This window comes from Telmatherina bonti (genome assembly GCF_933228915.1).
Source record: "Telmatherina bonti genome assembly, chromosome: 14".
Classification (NCBI taxonomy): Eukaryota; Metazoa; Chordata; class Actinopteri; order Atheriniformes; family Telmatherinidae; genus Telmatherina; species Telmatherina bonti.
The window spans coordinates 14,432,666-14,449,551 of NC_136612.1; the positions used below are offsets into that span (position 1 = coordinate 14,432,666).

General features: G+C 42.5%; 1 protein-coding gene across 1 annotated transcript in view; it reads right to left on the reverse strand.

Moving 5' to 3' along the window:
• The window catches only part of LOC306765292 (RNA binding protein fox-1 homolog 2-like), a 55,367-nt gene that overhangs the window by 25,156 nt on the left and 13,325 nt on the right, over window positions 1-16,886 (reverse strand). Inside the window, exons 2-3 of the mRNA XM_079252704.1 lie at window positions 15,775-15,825; window positions 745-942 (exon numbers count right to left, since the gene is read on the reverse strand). Coding sequence (XP_079108830.1) covers window positions 745-942; window positions 15,775-15,825 — 249 coding nt within the window. The remainder of the gene's footprint in view (window positions 1-744; window positions 943-15,774; window positions 15,826-16,886) is intronic.

Sequence of the window (16,886 nt, forward strand, 5' to 3'; positions counted from 1 at the left end):
TAAGGTTATACTGGCAAGTTACGTTTGCAAGATTTTCTCATGCTTTTGTCAAGATTTTCTATTCATTTAAAAAGCAAAGCTTAAACCACGTTGATGCATTTTTAGAAGATTTGTATCACAAGTTGAAAAGTCTCTGCAGAGCAGTCCCTGCAAACGCTGAGCTCACTTTGAGTGAGATGTGTGCAGCGCAAATGAGAAGTAACGTGGCATGTATACACAGCTGGACAGAATGAAAGCGTGTGCGTGGACGTGGTCTGAATCCTTCAGTCCCAAACCAGGAGGTTTTCAGAAGCTGAACAGAGAAGCACTCCTTTGAGCTATTTGCTAATGTCAGCATGCTGATCTGCTCAGAGTGCCTGCCATGCAGACATTTTGGTGTTTAGCAAGTGTAAGCTGAACCGTTTTCACCACATTAGTGTCATCAGCTGTTAGCATGCTACAAATCATTAAATGAAGTTGCAGCTGTTGGGAATAGTTACAAAACCTGCAGGTCTTTGCTATGAAAATCAGAAATAGTGGATGATATATTACATGTGCTTGGAAAGGAGGAAAGACTTAGCATTAAATTATTAAGGCATTTCATGCAAAAAAAAACGTTGGCGCTAATGGAAAATCGGCTAATGAAGACGTTTCATTTTGCAGTAAAGTTAAAAGATCCAAGCAGCCTGAAAAGAACAGCTAGGAACTATTCATGCCAAAAAACATCATCTACTAGCAAAGGTGTACTCAACACAAAGTGCTTACATTGTTGTTGTTGGTTGTAGCAGTGGCTTCATTAACGCCAGCCCCTACCTCTGCTGTACCTTGGCCCCCAGCACCAAACATGGCCCCCGGGCCAAACTCTGTTCCCGGTAGGCCGTTTTGAGGAGGAGGTGGAGGGGGGAAGGCTGTAAAGGGTGGGGCCACCAAACCCTCCTGTCCTCCGGTCGAATCCTGAGAGCCCTGTGGGTGAGAGGATAGGGAGGGGAGGAGGGGGGAGGGAGGGTGGGGGTGTTGAGGAAAGAAGAGACAGATGTAAATGAGGATATATTCTCAGTGAGTCTTGCGCAGAATCGTAACGCAATGAGGGGGTTAAAACTCCTACTATCAGATTTCACTCTCTCGCTCAGTCACTCCCCAATTCCCTGCGTATTAACCCCCCCTCCTCGCTCTACCTCCATATCTCTGACAGGCATGTGTTTTCAGTCAGCCGACCATGAAATATTTACAGCAAACACATCTATTATTAAGAGTCACAAAATTTGATACACAGTTTGCAATCCTAAGATGCTTTCGGGATGGATGGACGACGAGGGGGGGGGGATTAACGCCGTGACGCGTTTACAGCTAAGGTTGCGTTGTGTGAAAACCAGTTTCTGGATTTTTAGATGGCTTGAAAGGCAAACAAAATGCACTCAATGCCTCAAGTCTTTTTATATCTGCAGTGTTGCATCTGGTTTGCCAGCTGGATCGTCTACAGATTCCTTATAGCAGCCCGTCTTCTTCTTCTTCTTCTTCTTCTTGTCTGCTTGTGCATGTGGTGACTCTGCACTATTGCTTGCTTCAATTACTTGACACACTCAAGGGCATCTTGGGAGTATGTTTGGGGGGGGAGTGAAACAAAAGGTGGAAACAGATAGGTGATGGACAAGCGAATACAAGGGATGAAAAATCTAACAAAACTCAGGATGAGAAAATACAGTTTCATTCAATCCAGTTTGATGTTGTGTTACATAAGCCCCAGTGATAAATCTAGCAACTTTAGGAACAAACGTTGGCAGGTTTCCACAGAAAAATCGACAGCATTGCCCCATGAGCGCACTTTTCCCTCCACCTCCCAGCTCAGTGTGGCAGCAGATTCAGTCCATAACACTGCAGCAAGTTGAGCTTTCCAACCTTCAACCCGAGTGTGATTTTGCTATAGCATACATACATATATGAACTTAATTAGACAACATTGCCGTTTTAATGGGCTTTGTTTCACTATTTCCCTGTTTGCTACACGAAAGATTAAACATGTAAATAAAGGCTTTATTAAGTCTATCAGTACCTCCTTAAGCTGAACACAGCTCAGAGTGGGCGAAAACAGACATGGTGCTTCTGATAGCAGGTTCATTTATTATGATCCTAGATCTAAATTCAACATATGCTTCATAAAAATAAAAACCAAACTCATTAACCCATAAGAACCCAGCATGACGTAAATGATTTATATAGTTTCTGAGACATTTGGCGTCATTTTATGGTCCAAACTTTGATCAAAATCTTGTGGAACACAATTTGTGTTTTGTCTCCTGCCCTTCAGTGGACGCCGTGGTAATAAATGGTAAATATCCCCGAAAAATGTTGGTACTTTCTTTATTTTACATTTAGTTAAAGGGACAAATAAAGACCTCATTCATTTTTTTATGGGTTGAGTCTTTGTGGGTTACGACAGCCAACGTCAAACACGGCCCTCCAAAATCAGCCACGGTGTTGGGTAGAGATTGGGTTACACAGTACATGACTTTTATCACAGCTATCAAACTATCCATTAAGGCTTTGTGCTCTATTATTAGTCGTATTAGCATCCGGTATTCCCTCAATCATTTTAATCTAGTCTTCTCTTTGATATGTGCTGGGTTGGCCGTTTTTTAAGCCCCAATAATAGCCAGTATCCAAAGATAGATTTCTGAGCCCTCTGCAGATGCTGTGATAAAAGGTCTGCGCTTCCATAGAGGTTACTATGCTTATCTATGCTCTGCATAGAAATTAATGTTTTTCTCTTTTGACACTGACAAAAACTCATAGAGCTCCTCCTGTTCTATCATCCGACTTATCATTATCAGTATTACAGACCTTGTATTGCAGGTGAGGTGCTATCAGGATACAGATGCATCTACCCAGTAATCTCTGCAGTGCATGCAGCCATGTTTTATTTATTTGTTCGTGTTTTTGTGGGTTGGAAGGAACGCCGTCATCAGCTTGTGTCGCTACTGCAGGGTTTGATTTCAATCCTTTTTTTTTTTAATCATAAAAACTTGGAAAAGTCACCATGAACTGTTTTAAATCCATCTTAAAAATTGGAAATGAAAAAGAGGGAAATAAGGCATCGCAGCTTTAAGACATCGTCTCAGGTTTCCTCTCATTTTCTTCTGTACAAGACTTCAAAGAATCGCCACAAACCAACCAGCAGCAGGGAGGAAGAGGAACGAAGGTAAACAGAGCCTAATTAAAAGTTTCTGCTGAACTACACAAGCATGCATCACTGTTTTGTTTTTTTTATGTATTCATTTTCATATTCATATTATTATTATAGATTTTATTGATATTATTATTATCATTATTACCATTGAAAAGATTATTATCATTATACAATATGAAACATGAAAACAAGAAGAACAAATCCAGCATCCTCATTGGTACTTCTGTTACTTTTTACTGTTACTAACTAAACTAACTCAGATCATCGCTGGCGTCAACAAGCTGTCCGCATGATTTGTTTACATGTGTTTTTACACATTATTATTCTATATTATATTTCCTGTAGTAGTACTGTAGCAGTTTGTGTGTGTGTGTGTGTGTGTGTGTGTGTGTATATATATATATATATATATATATATATATATATATATATATATATATATATATATATATATATATATATATGTATATACTGTAATTTTGTCAGCGTAGACTAATCTTTCCTTCACACCTCAATTGTGCACCTTTCCAGGTTCAGCATTGCCGTATCTTGACTGATGATTACAATGAAAGAATAAAAAAAAATAAAATACAAGTTGTCTGCAGGTTTTGGCTTTTTTGCACAATTCAGTGCAATGCTTTGAAAAGTAGCTTAAAATAAAATTTAAAATAATCATGCCTGCTACATTAAGTTGTTTGGTCTGCAGCTGTAACAACACAAAGTGTGTGATGTAAATTTAATATTCGGAGCAAAAGTTACAAAGTAAAAGCATCAAAACTTTTAACACTGATTTATTACATAATATTATTTATCAGTGAAAAACACTGAGGTATATATCATGCATTTTATGCATCTCATTCAGCCTAGATGATGATAGAAATATAACATTTTGTCCACACTTGCCCATCCCTAACAGAAACCATTAACCACTGGTTTGCTGTCTGCTATGGGCCGTCCATGAGCTGGGTGACGCCTAGAGACGCGCCGTCTCCAGACAGCATTTTTAATTAGACAAAGTAACTAAGATGCTGCAAAGCAAGCTCACTCTCTCCCTTTCTCTAATCCTATAGCCGAGCAGCTCACCAGTCTTCTGCAGTGATGTACACACTTGCTGTGAATGGGGAAGGCTAAAAGGCTAATCTGCAGCACAGATAGATGCTGGGTACTGAGAAGGCTGCAGAATCCCAAAATAGGATGGGATAAAAAATCTGGGAATCTCACTGAATGTGTGTCAAGGGAGGGAGTACGAACAGCAGTCTGCTGCCTGGTGATACAGTAAAAGAAGGGGCCTCAAAAGTCTGTCCAAACACAGATAACACACCAATAAAAATCCACTGGGGAACTTTCAGTCTACTCTGACTGTGTGTACTGGTTAAGACATGCAGTAGCCTGTATTACGCTACTAAAGGGTGTGTCCTGCAGGCATATCCCAACCCAAGGCTGAGTCACACAAACTGCACACACTCAATGTGCCGGTCAAGGAAAAACAAGTGAATGAAATACAGTCACAAACGAGGAAGGAGGTCAAGGCTGAAACGGACGAGCGCAGAGAAACCAAGCCATCTCCTTAAAACACACGCTGCACAATCAGCAGAGATGAGCTGGTATTTTTTTCTAAGTTTATAAATCCCAAGTTACAACTTTGTTTATTTTGTGTTTAATGGTTTCAGAAAGCTTGGACCATCTACGCAATTACGCAATGTTCCTTCACAATTACTTAGAAAAATAAATAAAAAGGAAACACCTCCAAAAGGTGTTTTTATATTAAAGCATTTACAGCCAACAAACTAAGGGAGATTACTGACTAAACAGATTACTAATAAACACTGGAGAAGGGTGAAAGTTGTCAGATTTAAACCGTGCACACGTAAGAGTCAGCACACATTCCCGACCTGCTGACTAAGGAGCTGCACTCCCCTAAATGGCAACATCATATAGTCAAAAGGGAGAGGGGGAGAAAGGAAAGAAGAAATGATGGAAAAATAAGAAGGGGGGGTGAAGGAAGGAAAGAGAAGTGAGACCATAGGAAATAATGAGGCGAAGGATTTCAGTTAAATCTGGTCTCAAGGCAAACTTTCCAGACTGAATTTTTTTGACATTGAGATATACGATTTAAATAGACCAAGATGGCCAAGGAGTTATTTCTCTAAGCACCGGTTATTACACATAAAAGGAAGCGTCACCTGGAAGACGTTCCTTCCCGCTCTGAATGCAGGCATGCATACACAAACACACAGCAGCTGAGTTACCTGTGACACCATATGTTTTTCCATACACAGAGAGGATGAGGAGGGGGGGGGGGGGGGGGGGGGGGAGAAGCCTTTCCACGTTAAAGTGAGTGCCTGTCAGCGTGCCAGCTTCAGCCTCCGCGCCACCCGAGCGGAGCGCACGGCGGCCGCGGAGACGGCGAATCGACAGCCACGTGGTGATGCTGCTGAAGCTCATCAATCCCAGCGACTCATGACAATGTGTCTGCAGGAGCTATCTGCTGTCTGAAAACTTGTCTGGCTGCAGACACAAAGTCGCTACTGTACTTACAGATTCCTTTCGTTCTGCAATCCATTTCTTTCCCTGCGGTTCCAGTAAGTAGAGCTTGCGTTTATCTCCACCACCCCCACACACACACACACTCTATCCTTTTCCCCTTCCCCCCTCTCTTCATCCTCGCCTGCCACGCTTGATGAAAGCCAGAGGGTGATTTTTTTTTCTCCCCCCTTTTAAAACCACCAGCCCTCACCCTTCAAGTCACTCAAAGCTTCTTCTGCACTGTGATGTCCATCAAATTACAGACCACAGCCCATCTCCTTATATGGCTGTGTCTGTGCAGAGGCTTCTGTCTGTCCTTCCTGACTCCTGGCCAGTCGAAAAAGGCCATCGTTTTAGGTGCAGTGGTGGTTTACTGGTGCACGGTGAGCCTCACTGCCTCCCCTCAGACTTTATGCTTGCATATGGACCGAAGCAAGGCACCACGTATCCATTGTTCCCACTGCAGTGTTCGCTTGGCGGACCAGGTCCCGCATGTGCAAACTTAACAGAAAGGAGCGCTACAAGCTCACATGGGCAAAACAAACCCTTTCGTCAACCTCAACTTGAATGCAACATCATATGACATTGCCATGACGACCCCACAGGACTCTCACATGCATCATACTGACATGATTAAGCTCTGAATTCCTGTGCTGCCAACTCTGAAGTGCAAGAAAAGTCAACGTTGTGTCAGCTTCAGTGGCCCCGCTGAGATCTGTGACATGCAGCCTGTCGGTTATTGACAGCTCTGATCATCATCACCGTCAGTATCATTATCATAATCACACCGGCAGCCCTTTCTTGAACTCGCACATTTACTTCAGGCAATGTGTCCTAAAAATAAAAGCCTGTTCACATGTTCATTTTCTCCTTTTTCCACAGATACGACACAAAAATAACAGCGCAGACAATGAATTATTAAAAAGAGAAACAAATGAAAAGCTTCTGGTATTTAACAGCATCACTTCAAAGGTTGCAAATGTTTCTCAGGCTTCAGCAGGTTGAAGAGATGCACTGATAAGTCCATTACTCGACTCAATGATTTACAACCTTCTTACAATTAAATATTATCTTTTTAATGGTTTTTTAATGTTTTTTTTTATTAACATAAATAATATTAATAACAATAATAGCAATACTACTACTACTACTAATAATAACTATAATAAATAAAATGAAGAATTGTCTGATCACTCAATTTAAATAGGATAATTTATTGATTTTAATTACAAGATCATTAAAAACTTAATCAATCCCTGAGATTTAATTAGTTTTGGGGGTTTTTTTGTTTTTATTTTAGACAACTGAAAAAATATGACACATGAAGAACTCAACTTATACTGTGATAAATTAAATGGCTTCTTTTTAAAAAAAAAAAATTTCTGAAGAATTAATAAACAATGAAAATAATCCTTAAATGAGAAGACAGTTTTAAAGGGTCATCCACTGTGTCTGTGTACATGCCTGTATCACTGGTTCTCAATAAGAAGTACAATAAATAAATAAAATAATCTATATATAATTCAGAAATAAAAAAAAACAAAACAAAATAAATAAAATCCATCTTTTGAAAACATTTTTTCCAACACAACCTGCTGACATCTATGTAAGGAACTAACTGGGAGACCCATTGTTGCCAGAAACCAGTTGGAAGTTTGTTGTAGTTCATTTGTTGCCTTTTTCTTTCATTTGCATGCAGAAGCCTTCAGACATCATTAAATAGTGTTTACAGTAAAACCACACCCAATCAGAGACAGAGTTATCGACGCAGCTTTTATCTGACCTTACTATAAAAACACAAATGATGATGATTATGAGTAAGGTATGAAGACTGACTGTTATCTTCTAACTGATCATCAAACTAACTTGACATATATTGTTTGTCTCCATTGTACAAAGCAGAACGAGAAAAATCAAGTTTATAATGGTGACTGGAAAATTATAAGTGAAGCCAAAACGGGATTATCTGCCAAAAGCAAAAAGGCTAAATTAATCTAAATATTTAGGTCTGATGTCCCCTTCATGTATGTGACACGTTCATAAATAATACTTCTTATTTCTGGGACATTGCTAAATAATTGCATCATTCAGGCAGCTTTCTCATCACCAACCTGCAATGTGGAAATTGATATGAATGAAAATCTACAAATCAAATGAGAAAAATGAAAATGTTTTCAGGCATTTTGGGCTCAGCTGCTCCCAGCAGATAAATGAAATACTCGGTTATTACTTCTGATTAGCTGCTGCAAGACGGGTCGTTTGCACTAGGCTGTCAGAAGGATTCAGAATATAGCAACCCAGCGGTGCTGAGTTACTGCTGCAGTGTGAGCTCAGGCGGCGTGCAGAGGCACAGTGTTACTCTGCTGTTTATCATGCAGGACTAGGTAACCTAGGAGATGCAGGAGCGCATACATTTAGAGCTCTACTGCACCACATCTGTGTTTCACATCGTTTGCAATCTGCCTCTCTTTGTGTACGTATGCGCACCGTGAGGTGACATGTGGAGTGCTTTCACACCTCGCCCTGCTGCATACAGCCTCAGAGCCCGAGGCAAACGGCAGTTAGAGCAGCATTAGTGTCCGACTATATCATTGTAGCTTTATAGGCAGTGGGAAAGTAGTTAACCCCGAGGTGGAGTACTTTCACACAGTGCATTAAGCCACCAGTGCTGAGGAGTTGGTGGCAACCGGCTTTGTGCTCATGTTTGAGACAGAAAGTCATTATTATCCCTCACTTTTTAATTCAAGAGGGCCAAAGCACAAACAAATACCATTAATCTAAAAGGTTGGCTATAATCAACAAGGCCAAGTATGCAATTACTTGATTAAACTAAGTGCTTGTATTTCTGTAAACTGGCACTTTGAGGGTATTGGCTGCAATATTACGGATGCAGCAAAACATCTATACAATGCAAAAATATTCACTACACCAGGATCAGCGACTCCAGACATCTCTTGGTCCTGTGTCCTGCAGGTTTTTCCCGTTTCTCTGCTGAAACATACCGGACTCTAATGAACAAGTCATCAAGATGCCTGTGCAGATCAATTTCATTTCAATCAGGTGCGTTGCCGCAGGGAAAGGTCCACCCTGGTCCACAAGGTGCAGAGTTGGTGATCCCTGCGCTATACAATCAATAACAGGACATTATTTTGATTAGTTTTCATGAGGCCAAGAACCCTGACTGTCCACCTCCACTGAGACCGGGTCTGTACCATCCTGTGACTCTGTCTAGCGGGGAACATAATTTGTTGCTAATTAAATGCCTGGCTAAGCTGCTGTGCACTGAAATGTGCAGTGCAGCGGGGAGGTAATGCAAAAGAAAAAAAAGCCCAAAACATTTAGTTTCAAACGCAGCTGGGACTAAACTCCAACACAGTTGAATAAGTTGCAAGGCTGTCATTATCTTTAAGCATATTTTTAAAAGACAAGCTCAGATGCTAATGGACAGTCAGCACCAAGACACAGACATCCAGATGGTGCATATTTCATCTGCTGTCTGTTGTTTGTGTTTGTTGACATCAGCCTGATATCTGCAGACAGCTGGAAAGCTAGCTTTCACCAACCATCAGGTAGAGGCAGACTGCACAGAGCTGTATCCACATGCAGCTCGGCATAGTCTGCACATGTACTGACTGACTGAGGAGTTATCATAGTTATACAGTAGTTAAGCTTTGGGGGGGAAAAAGGGGGTGTTCGGACTGGATGGAAATGTGGTGAATAAAAAACAACAACAAAAAAACCAGCCAGAGAACAGGGGTCAAAAACTGGCCCGCTAGAGGGTCTAATCTGACCCTGGGATGAATGTGGCTTATATGAAAATGACATAAAAGGCATTAACTATAACGGTTTCATAGAAGTAAACGCTCCTAAGTTATCCATGTGAGGCTGCCTTTTGCTAAACGTTTAAATATAAAACTACCCATTTGTACATTTAAATGAACTCCAACCTCTTGAAAAATTACTGTATTTTAAGTTCCAGATACTTGTGATTAAATATTTAGTGCTTTTATAAATCCACTGTTATTGTTTTGTAAAGGAAGTGGAAATGATAAAAAAAAAAAAGCCAAAATATTGTTAAATCAGCACTTATTTTCTCAAGAAATGTCAGGTTTTTACAACAAGTTTCCTACAGGTACAAAGATGTAAACATTGATAATTAGCGCTGTGGTGATATGCTTTTGTCCCGATTCGATTCAATTACGATTTTTGGGAGCTGATTCAATTTAAATTGTGATTCGCACAATTCTTGGATATTGTTGATTTTTGTAGATTGGAAAAAAAACAAAACAAAAAAAAAAACAACGTACAAAACATTTTTTGCTCATAATTTTCTTTACTTCATTTAGGAAAAAGCAACACAGAAGCCAGACCATCATTCTGCTGCTATAATGCCCAAGACGACAAGTAAAAAGATCAATAAAATTTTTTATAATGGATTATTTTCATCTATGTGGGAAAAATAATCTATTTTTTCACAAAAAAAATCTATTTTAAAATTGTGAAGCAAAAAATCCAGATATTCAATTTTTTGATTCAATTTTCTCAGCCGTATTCATAATGTCCTTGTTTTTCTTTGCAATAAAACAAAAGGGAATTTACTATTTTCATTATTTAGGCTATAGGTCACTTCGTTATTATTTCACTGGTCACTCGTGGTTTAAAAGGTTGTAATACTTTGCTTTCGTTGCATGCTAACATTTGGTTTTTACTTCAAAAAGCACAAAGATATCACTTCACTGATGTACTTTAATCATCTTAAGTAATTCAAAAAAAAAAAAAAGAAAAGGTTTAAAGAAGTATATGATGCAAAAAGAACAAAATTGTAACTCAATTTTTAAAGTGATTTTAAGGGGGATTTTCTGGTTTTCTAGCAAGAAAGAGAAAAAAGCCCAGTGATTTGGTGCAGCTCTGACTAAAGAACTAACATGGTTATAGTCAATATTCTTAACAAGTAAATGTTCAATCTAAAAAAAAAAAAGATTTGAAATCTCTAAATCACAGTTTTCACTGAAACAAGAAATAAAAAATCAATGAGCTTGTCTTTAGCACCATCAGCACAGATGAAAATGATTCAACACCACACAGACAGACCTGCGTTTACTTCCATTCACCGAGTTACTGTTGTCCACAGTATTCTATAGAGATGTGTCACCCAAAATAGAGAGCAGTGCCATAAATTTTACAGAGGTGCGGTGTGACTGGTAGAGTGTCACCTTCACAGTGAATTCCCACGTGGAACTGCCCCTCTACCCTTGGCCTCACACCCTCCTCGCTACTACCGTTATCCCCCATTTGGTGTCATTCCCTCTGAAAACAAGTAATGTATTTAGCTTGCAGCTTCTAGTGCTAGGGGGGGTGGGGGGTGGGAAGAACATTATTCCCAAAATGTAAACAAAGACGCACTGAGACATGGTAGAAGCCATTCCTGTTGACTGTAAATGTATATGTGTTGTTAGAAAACTACAAGAGCTGTAGCTTTATAGCTAAACGTGTCCTCTCAGTCTCTGAGCTGCTGAAGAAAAGACGTAGTTTGCTAAATCTGATGAAGCACATAACAAAAGATATTCAACAAATGAATCCTCCAGTTGTTTACATTTATAGTGTGGCATAAAGAAGTCACTCAAGAAGTCATGCATGAGTGTGTGTGTTTGCATGTTTGTGTGTATAAGCGCATGCTTGCCCACAAACAACTGCGCCTTGGCACCTGTCTCCCTCAATCCAGGGGACAGATGAAGTTTAAACTGCATGGACAGCTTGGATGACAACGTTGAATTGCTTGACAAAGCCATCCCCCTCCATCCTCCGTGCACATGACATGACATGCGCATACGTATGAAACATAACGTGACACTGTGTGCAGTCAGCATGGAAGGGAGCTTGCAAATGGAAATGTGCATGTCAACACAGGCAGTCTCTGCAGCGGTCGCTACCTTATGTATGCGCACACTCTCTTCTTTGCTACCCCCCCCCCTCCCAAAATCCTAACACCAACCCTTAGGCCCAAAGGAACCCAAAAGCAGAGAGCAGGACATGCTAGAACAGAGCCAAAGAGGAGCTCTCATCCTCGGGCTGTCTCAGCTAAAGTAGCACAGACACGCCCACCATATGTTAAGAGCAGCCTTGCACATCAACTGCACTGCAATCCATGCCATTAAGCATTTGGATATGGTGACATTTTGGTTCTGCAAGCTGTAAACCGGCGCTGCTCTGGTGACAACAACCAAATGATTGAAAAAATTTTAAAGCAGACATGATTACCTTAAAAGCCAATAAAGCAGATAAATGGGTGCACAGCACTAAAATAAAAAAAAAGTGTAAGGAGCAAGAGCTGCAGGGACAAGCCCTGCTGTTGGTCTGAAACTCTGCCAACTATCTGACAAAGGCCTCACCTGGTCCAAGACACAGCAGAGGCACAGGCTATACCATAAACAGCAAAGCAATTACTGCTCCACGAAGCCTAACGAAACTCGTGCAAAATAATCCGTGTTTTGCTACTTCTGCGCCGCGAGGCTCCGAATGTTCAGTACGAGAAGCTCTGGTGAAGAAGTGAACTTACCGGGAGCATAGCTGGGTAGTACAGCCCCATCATTGTCTGATCTAGAGGAACAACAGCTGACCAGCTCTCCAGTATCCCGTTCCTTCTCCCCTCTCCTTCCCTCTGAGTCTCTCGTTCTCCTCCTATCCCTCCTCCCCTGTGTCTGTGCTCTAGGACCATGAGCTGATGATGGCTTCAGTCCACGTCGGTCTCACACGTTCAAATTCTCCCTCGTTCACTCCCCCCCTTTCCCTTCGCTGGCGTCGCTTCTTCTACTTCTCCAGCACGCTAGCCTCGTCTGCCTGTCACTCTCCACCACTCTTTTCCCCGTCTCCGCGGCCCGACCGCTCTGATCCCCCCTGGGCCTTTCAGTCTCTCTCCTCCTTGCCAGTCTGAGTCTTTCCTCTCCTCCTCTCTCTTCTCTTTGCTCTGCGTCTGTCATTCACACGCTTGCGTCCTGCTGCTCTCCCTGCTTCCTCTTGTTCCCGCCCCTCTTTTAAAAACTTTCCCTCCCTTTCAGCCTCAATCCCTCCTATCCATCAAAGCATCCATCCTTTGCATGTAGCCATCTAACCCTGTCTGCTGGATGGAGTCAGAAAGCTGCTGCCGTTGTCTCCTCGAGCCCCTGGAGAGAGACCAGGAACGGGGAAGGAAGAAGAAGATGCTGTCTTCTATCCACACACTGGCTGCCTGAGAGTACAGAACACGAAAGCGACCCCCACTGCATTGCAGCTTTTTTTTTGATGATTTATTTATTGCGTGGCAGCCTGTCAGCTCCAAAAAGCAGTGGTAGGTAGGCCAGCCGGTAGACAGCAAGGTAGTGAGCTGCGTGGGTAGGCTCCTAGATCACCATCTCTCTGCTGCAGCTGTCTTCGTCAGACTGATGGAAAGATCTTAAAACTGAGGGAGGGCCGCCCCCCAATTTCGCCGCCTTAGAGCTCAACCTGAACATGAATCTTTATTTGGCTGCATTGCGCCTTTTTTTTTTTTCCCCCTCTGGCTCAGTTCTGTTGCTTTCCAACACTGCATTGTTAGGAGACGCTTAATTTGCAGAGATGAGAGTGCAGTTCCTTGCGCTGCATTTTCCAAATGGGAGGGACTGAACTCTGCGGAAAAAAAGCCCTGATGCCAAGCATTCAGACATCTGCTGAGTCTGGCGAGAACTGGGTCCAGAGGGATGGAGAGAGGGAAAAGTGGTGCTGGAGGGGGGGGGGGGGGGGGGGGGGAAGGCAAACGAGAGGAGCTGGACTGGAGTTGTGGTGGTGGTGGGAAGAGGGGGGAGCAGGGACAGAGGGCCAGTGGATGTGAGCAAGAGATAACAGGATAGGCAGATAAATGGATAAAGGACCGGACTGAAAAAAAAACAGAGCGAGGGATGACAGGATTAGAGCTGTAAGTGAGGAGGATGAGAGGATGAATAGGGGATGATCTCTGGATTAAGTACACAGACTGAACAGAGCGATAAACACATGCAATCACACACAAGCACATGCAAATAATGTACACACACACACACACACACACACACACACACACACAGATGTGCTGTGATTGCATTCATGCTGATGCACCTTGGCTGGCAAACACACATGGGGCTACAGCCATCCGGCGCTCATCAGCTAATCCAAACAAAAGGCTGCATTCTTCAAGGACAGTGTCTACCAATAATCCATGGCTAGTCGAGTAATAATCCAGTAACCGGTGTCATGGTTACGGCCTGCTTTAAGACTTCCGCCACAGTCTTAGAGCAATGTGCAGCCACGACGACCACATGTGTCGCCAAGCCCCGATCGTTTCTGTGATCTAAACACCAGGAGACTGACATGTCGGAATAGCCGTGAACACACCCACGCATACATATTCCCACCCCATCCACACAGTGCAGCAGCAAGAACCCACAGCAGCCCGTCACCGTTTAACACACTTGTATTGACACAGGCAGACCTACGGGCAGTTCAAACATGCATAAATAATAAACAACAGAGGGGGGGGGGGTTACGAAGACAAATGTACTGCAGCGCAGAACGAGCCAATCTGGCTAAGCTAGGCTTGGCTAACTCCATTTGCATGATAACCAGCAGCCAGTGTGCTGGAGAGGCCTAATACATGCGCTCAAGGGCAGAATATATGAGGAAAAAAAATGACTTAAATCATTTATAGGAACAATTGAGAGGTGTATGTTGGCTGGGGGGGGGGTTCAGGTACGCCGCGGATCCGTTTTGCTCATCTCGCGAGCAGATGAACTCAGGCAGGTGAGATGAATACAAGCCTGTATGAGTTTCTGCCCTGCAGGCAAGCCACCTTAAATAACTTATTTCTGCATCTGTTCCACCTTAGCTGCACTCCTCTTCCACATTCACCTTTCATCTTTCTGTCAAGCTCAATACCGTCACACGGGAAAAGAAACTGTAATCTAAATAAAATTAACTCCAAACCTTAAAGCTTAATTCTTGCAGCGCCCCCCCTCTTTTCACACCCCGTATTCCCAAGAAAGGATGTACCAGAGGTACAGCCTGAGCCGGGAGTCAAGCACAGTATATGATGGGGAGATAAAAAAAGGCATGAGAGAGATGAGGTCTAAGAGAATCTCCCATCTTGCAATGAAAAGAAGGGAGGGTGGGGGGGCGCGCAGGCTCACAGGCCAACACTCCCCTCCTGTGGTACTGTCAGAGAGCTGCACATCCCGACAACAGCAGAGACACAGGCACACATTCCAAGACAAAGACACACATGCAAGCTGTAACAAAAAAAAAAAAAAAAAAAAAAGGAGAAAAAAATTAATAGGGTTTAAACGCGCGCACACACACACACGTGCACACACACACACACACACTGGTCCTGAGCTGGTTTGGGCTGATCAGTGTGCTCTGCTGCTTGCAAGGAGATAACAAAATAGACTGCTACCCTGCCGCTGCACTGCACACATAAGACACTCATTACTGAGAGTAATATGCACGGAGAGGCGCGTTGAATGGGGGAGAAATGAAGAAACAGACGGAGGGATAAAAAGGAGAAAGGGTGAAAGGATGTGAACTGTCTTGTGAAAAAGCCCCTGCATGAGGAGCGTGCGCAGAGCTTAGCTCCGAGCAGGTGATAGCACGATTTCTCTCCAAATTCCAAGGATAAAGTCTTTGACAGAGAAGCTTAGTCACTAGCAGCTCTCGCTTCCAGAGACATCATTTTATGAGCTCCCAAAAAGCCGCGAGAGAAACGTCGCAACTCTTTATATTAAGCCTGCAGCGGGAGTTCACCAGGCTCACGAATGTTGCTGGAATAGTCGCTAAAAATGTGCATTTCACTTCAAAAATCTTCATTTTGGCCCCATGAAACCAGACTAAATCTATCCTTTGTGATGCATTAACATTTCTGGAGGGTTTTTCCCATCTTGTGAACAAACAGTATTTGATTGGCTGCACTTCAAATTTTGTTTCAGCTTTTACAGTTTGTTCAGAGCAGCCGGATGACTGGAAACTAACATCTGTCAAGAGAGTCAAGGATTCTGATTTTTTATTTATTTCTATAGAGATTTGCAAGGGAATGCTAATCTTACCTGACTGTGCGGCGGGTATCCATGGAAACCGGGGTTTAAAGGCTCATTGTTCTGCAAAGAGACAACAGGAAGGATGAGAGCAGTGTAAGTGGCTGTGCTTTTTGTATATGAGTGACTGTGCTCTGATGTTCTCAAATTTGTACATTTCAATTGGTTTGTGCTTGAAGACGTATATCAGCTCGAGATTAAAAATATCTACAGCTGGCTGATTAAATGTTTTTCCAACATTTTGATTCTTTATTCTTCATGTTGTCATTGTAATGACAAAGAAATAATGTAAAAACCCTTCATGGTGCATAAAATATACCAACAGAGTGACGTCGTCTAACACAGTAACGTTCATATAAAAACGGAAGATCCTTCTATGAAAGAAAAGGACTGAATGTTGTGATCTGTGACCCATGACTGTAACTTACCAAACTTTCACCCAGCCAAACTAACCAATGAAAATCCAGCAGCAGCCCCCGCTCCCCATCAGCCCTGCCGAAACCACTGTTGTGGTTAATTGCTCTGTAATTACTTTTAATTAGATTATTTCTGTCTCTCGCACTCTTTCCTTTGCGACTATTATTTTCTCTGTGTCATTTTTGCCCCCTAAAAAGGGGGCCATTGTTTGTGGTACTGCTGCAGTAGAAGGAGGTGAAAAAAAAGGCCAGAGAGATGAAGTGAAGGGGGAGAAAGGGGGAGTGGGAGGAGGTCTGGAACAATGGGGAAAGTTAACTAAATGATGATATTTTGACAGCAGCGATGAGTCCAGCACAGTCGAGCCTGCTGGCATGCCTTGCAGAGAAAACATGGCCGCCTGGTGAGATTCATGCCGATGCTCTTGATAAAGAGCTCAGGCATGAAATTGGGGGGGGGGGGGGGGGGGGGGGGGGGGGGGGGCAGGAAACGAAGGGTGATGGTTAAGGAGAAAGTCTGAAGGGGGAACAGAGAGAAAAGTGTGAGTGTGCATAAGTAGATCTTGGAGGAGAGGATGACTTTGTCGTCTTTACAACTGCTGTTTTAAACCCTTTCTTTTTTTTTTTAATCAGGAAATATTTCAACTCTGTGAAATCCCCTTTGGCCTGAATCCTCTCCTCCATTCAGCGAGCAGCTTTGGTGTGGGAGGT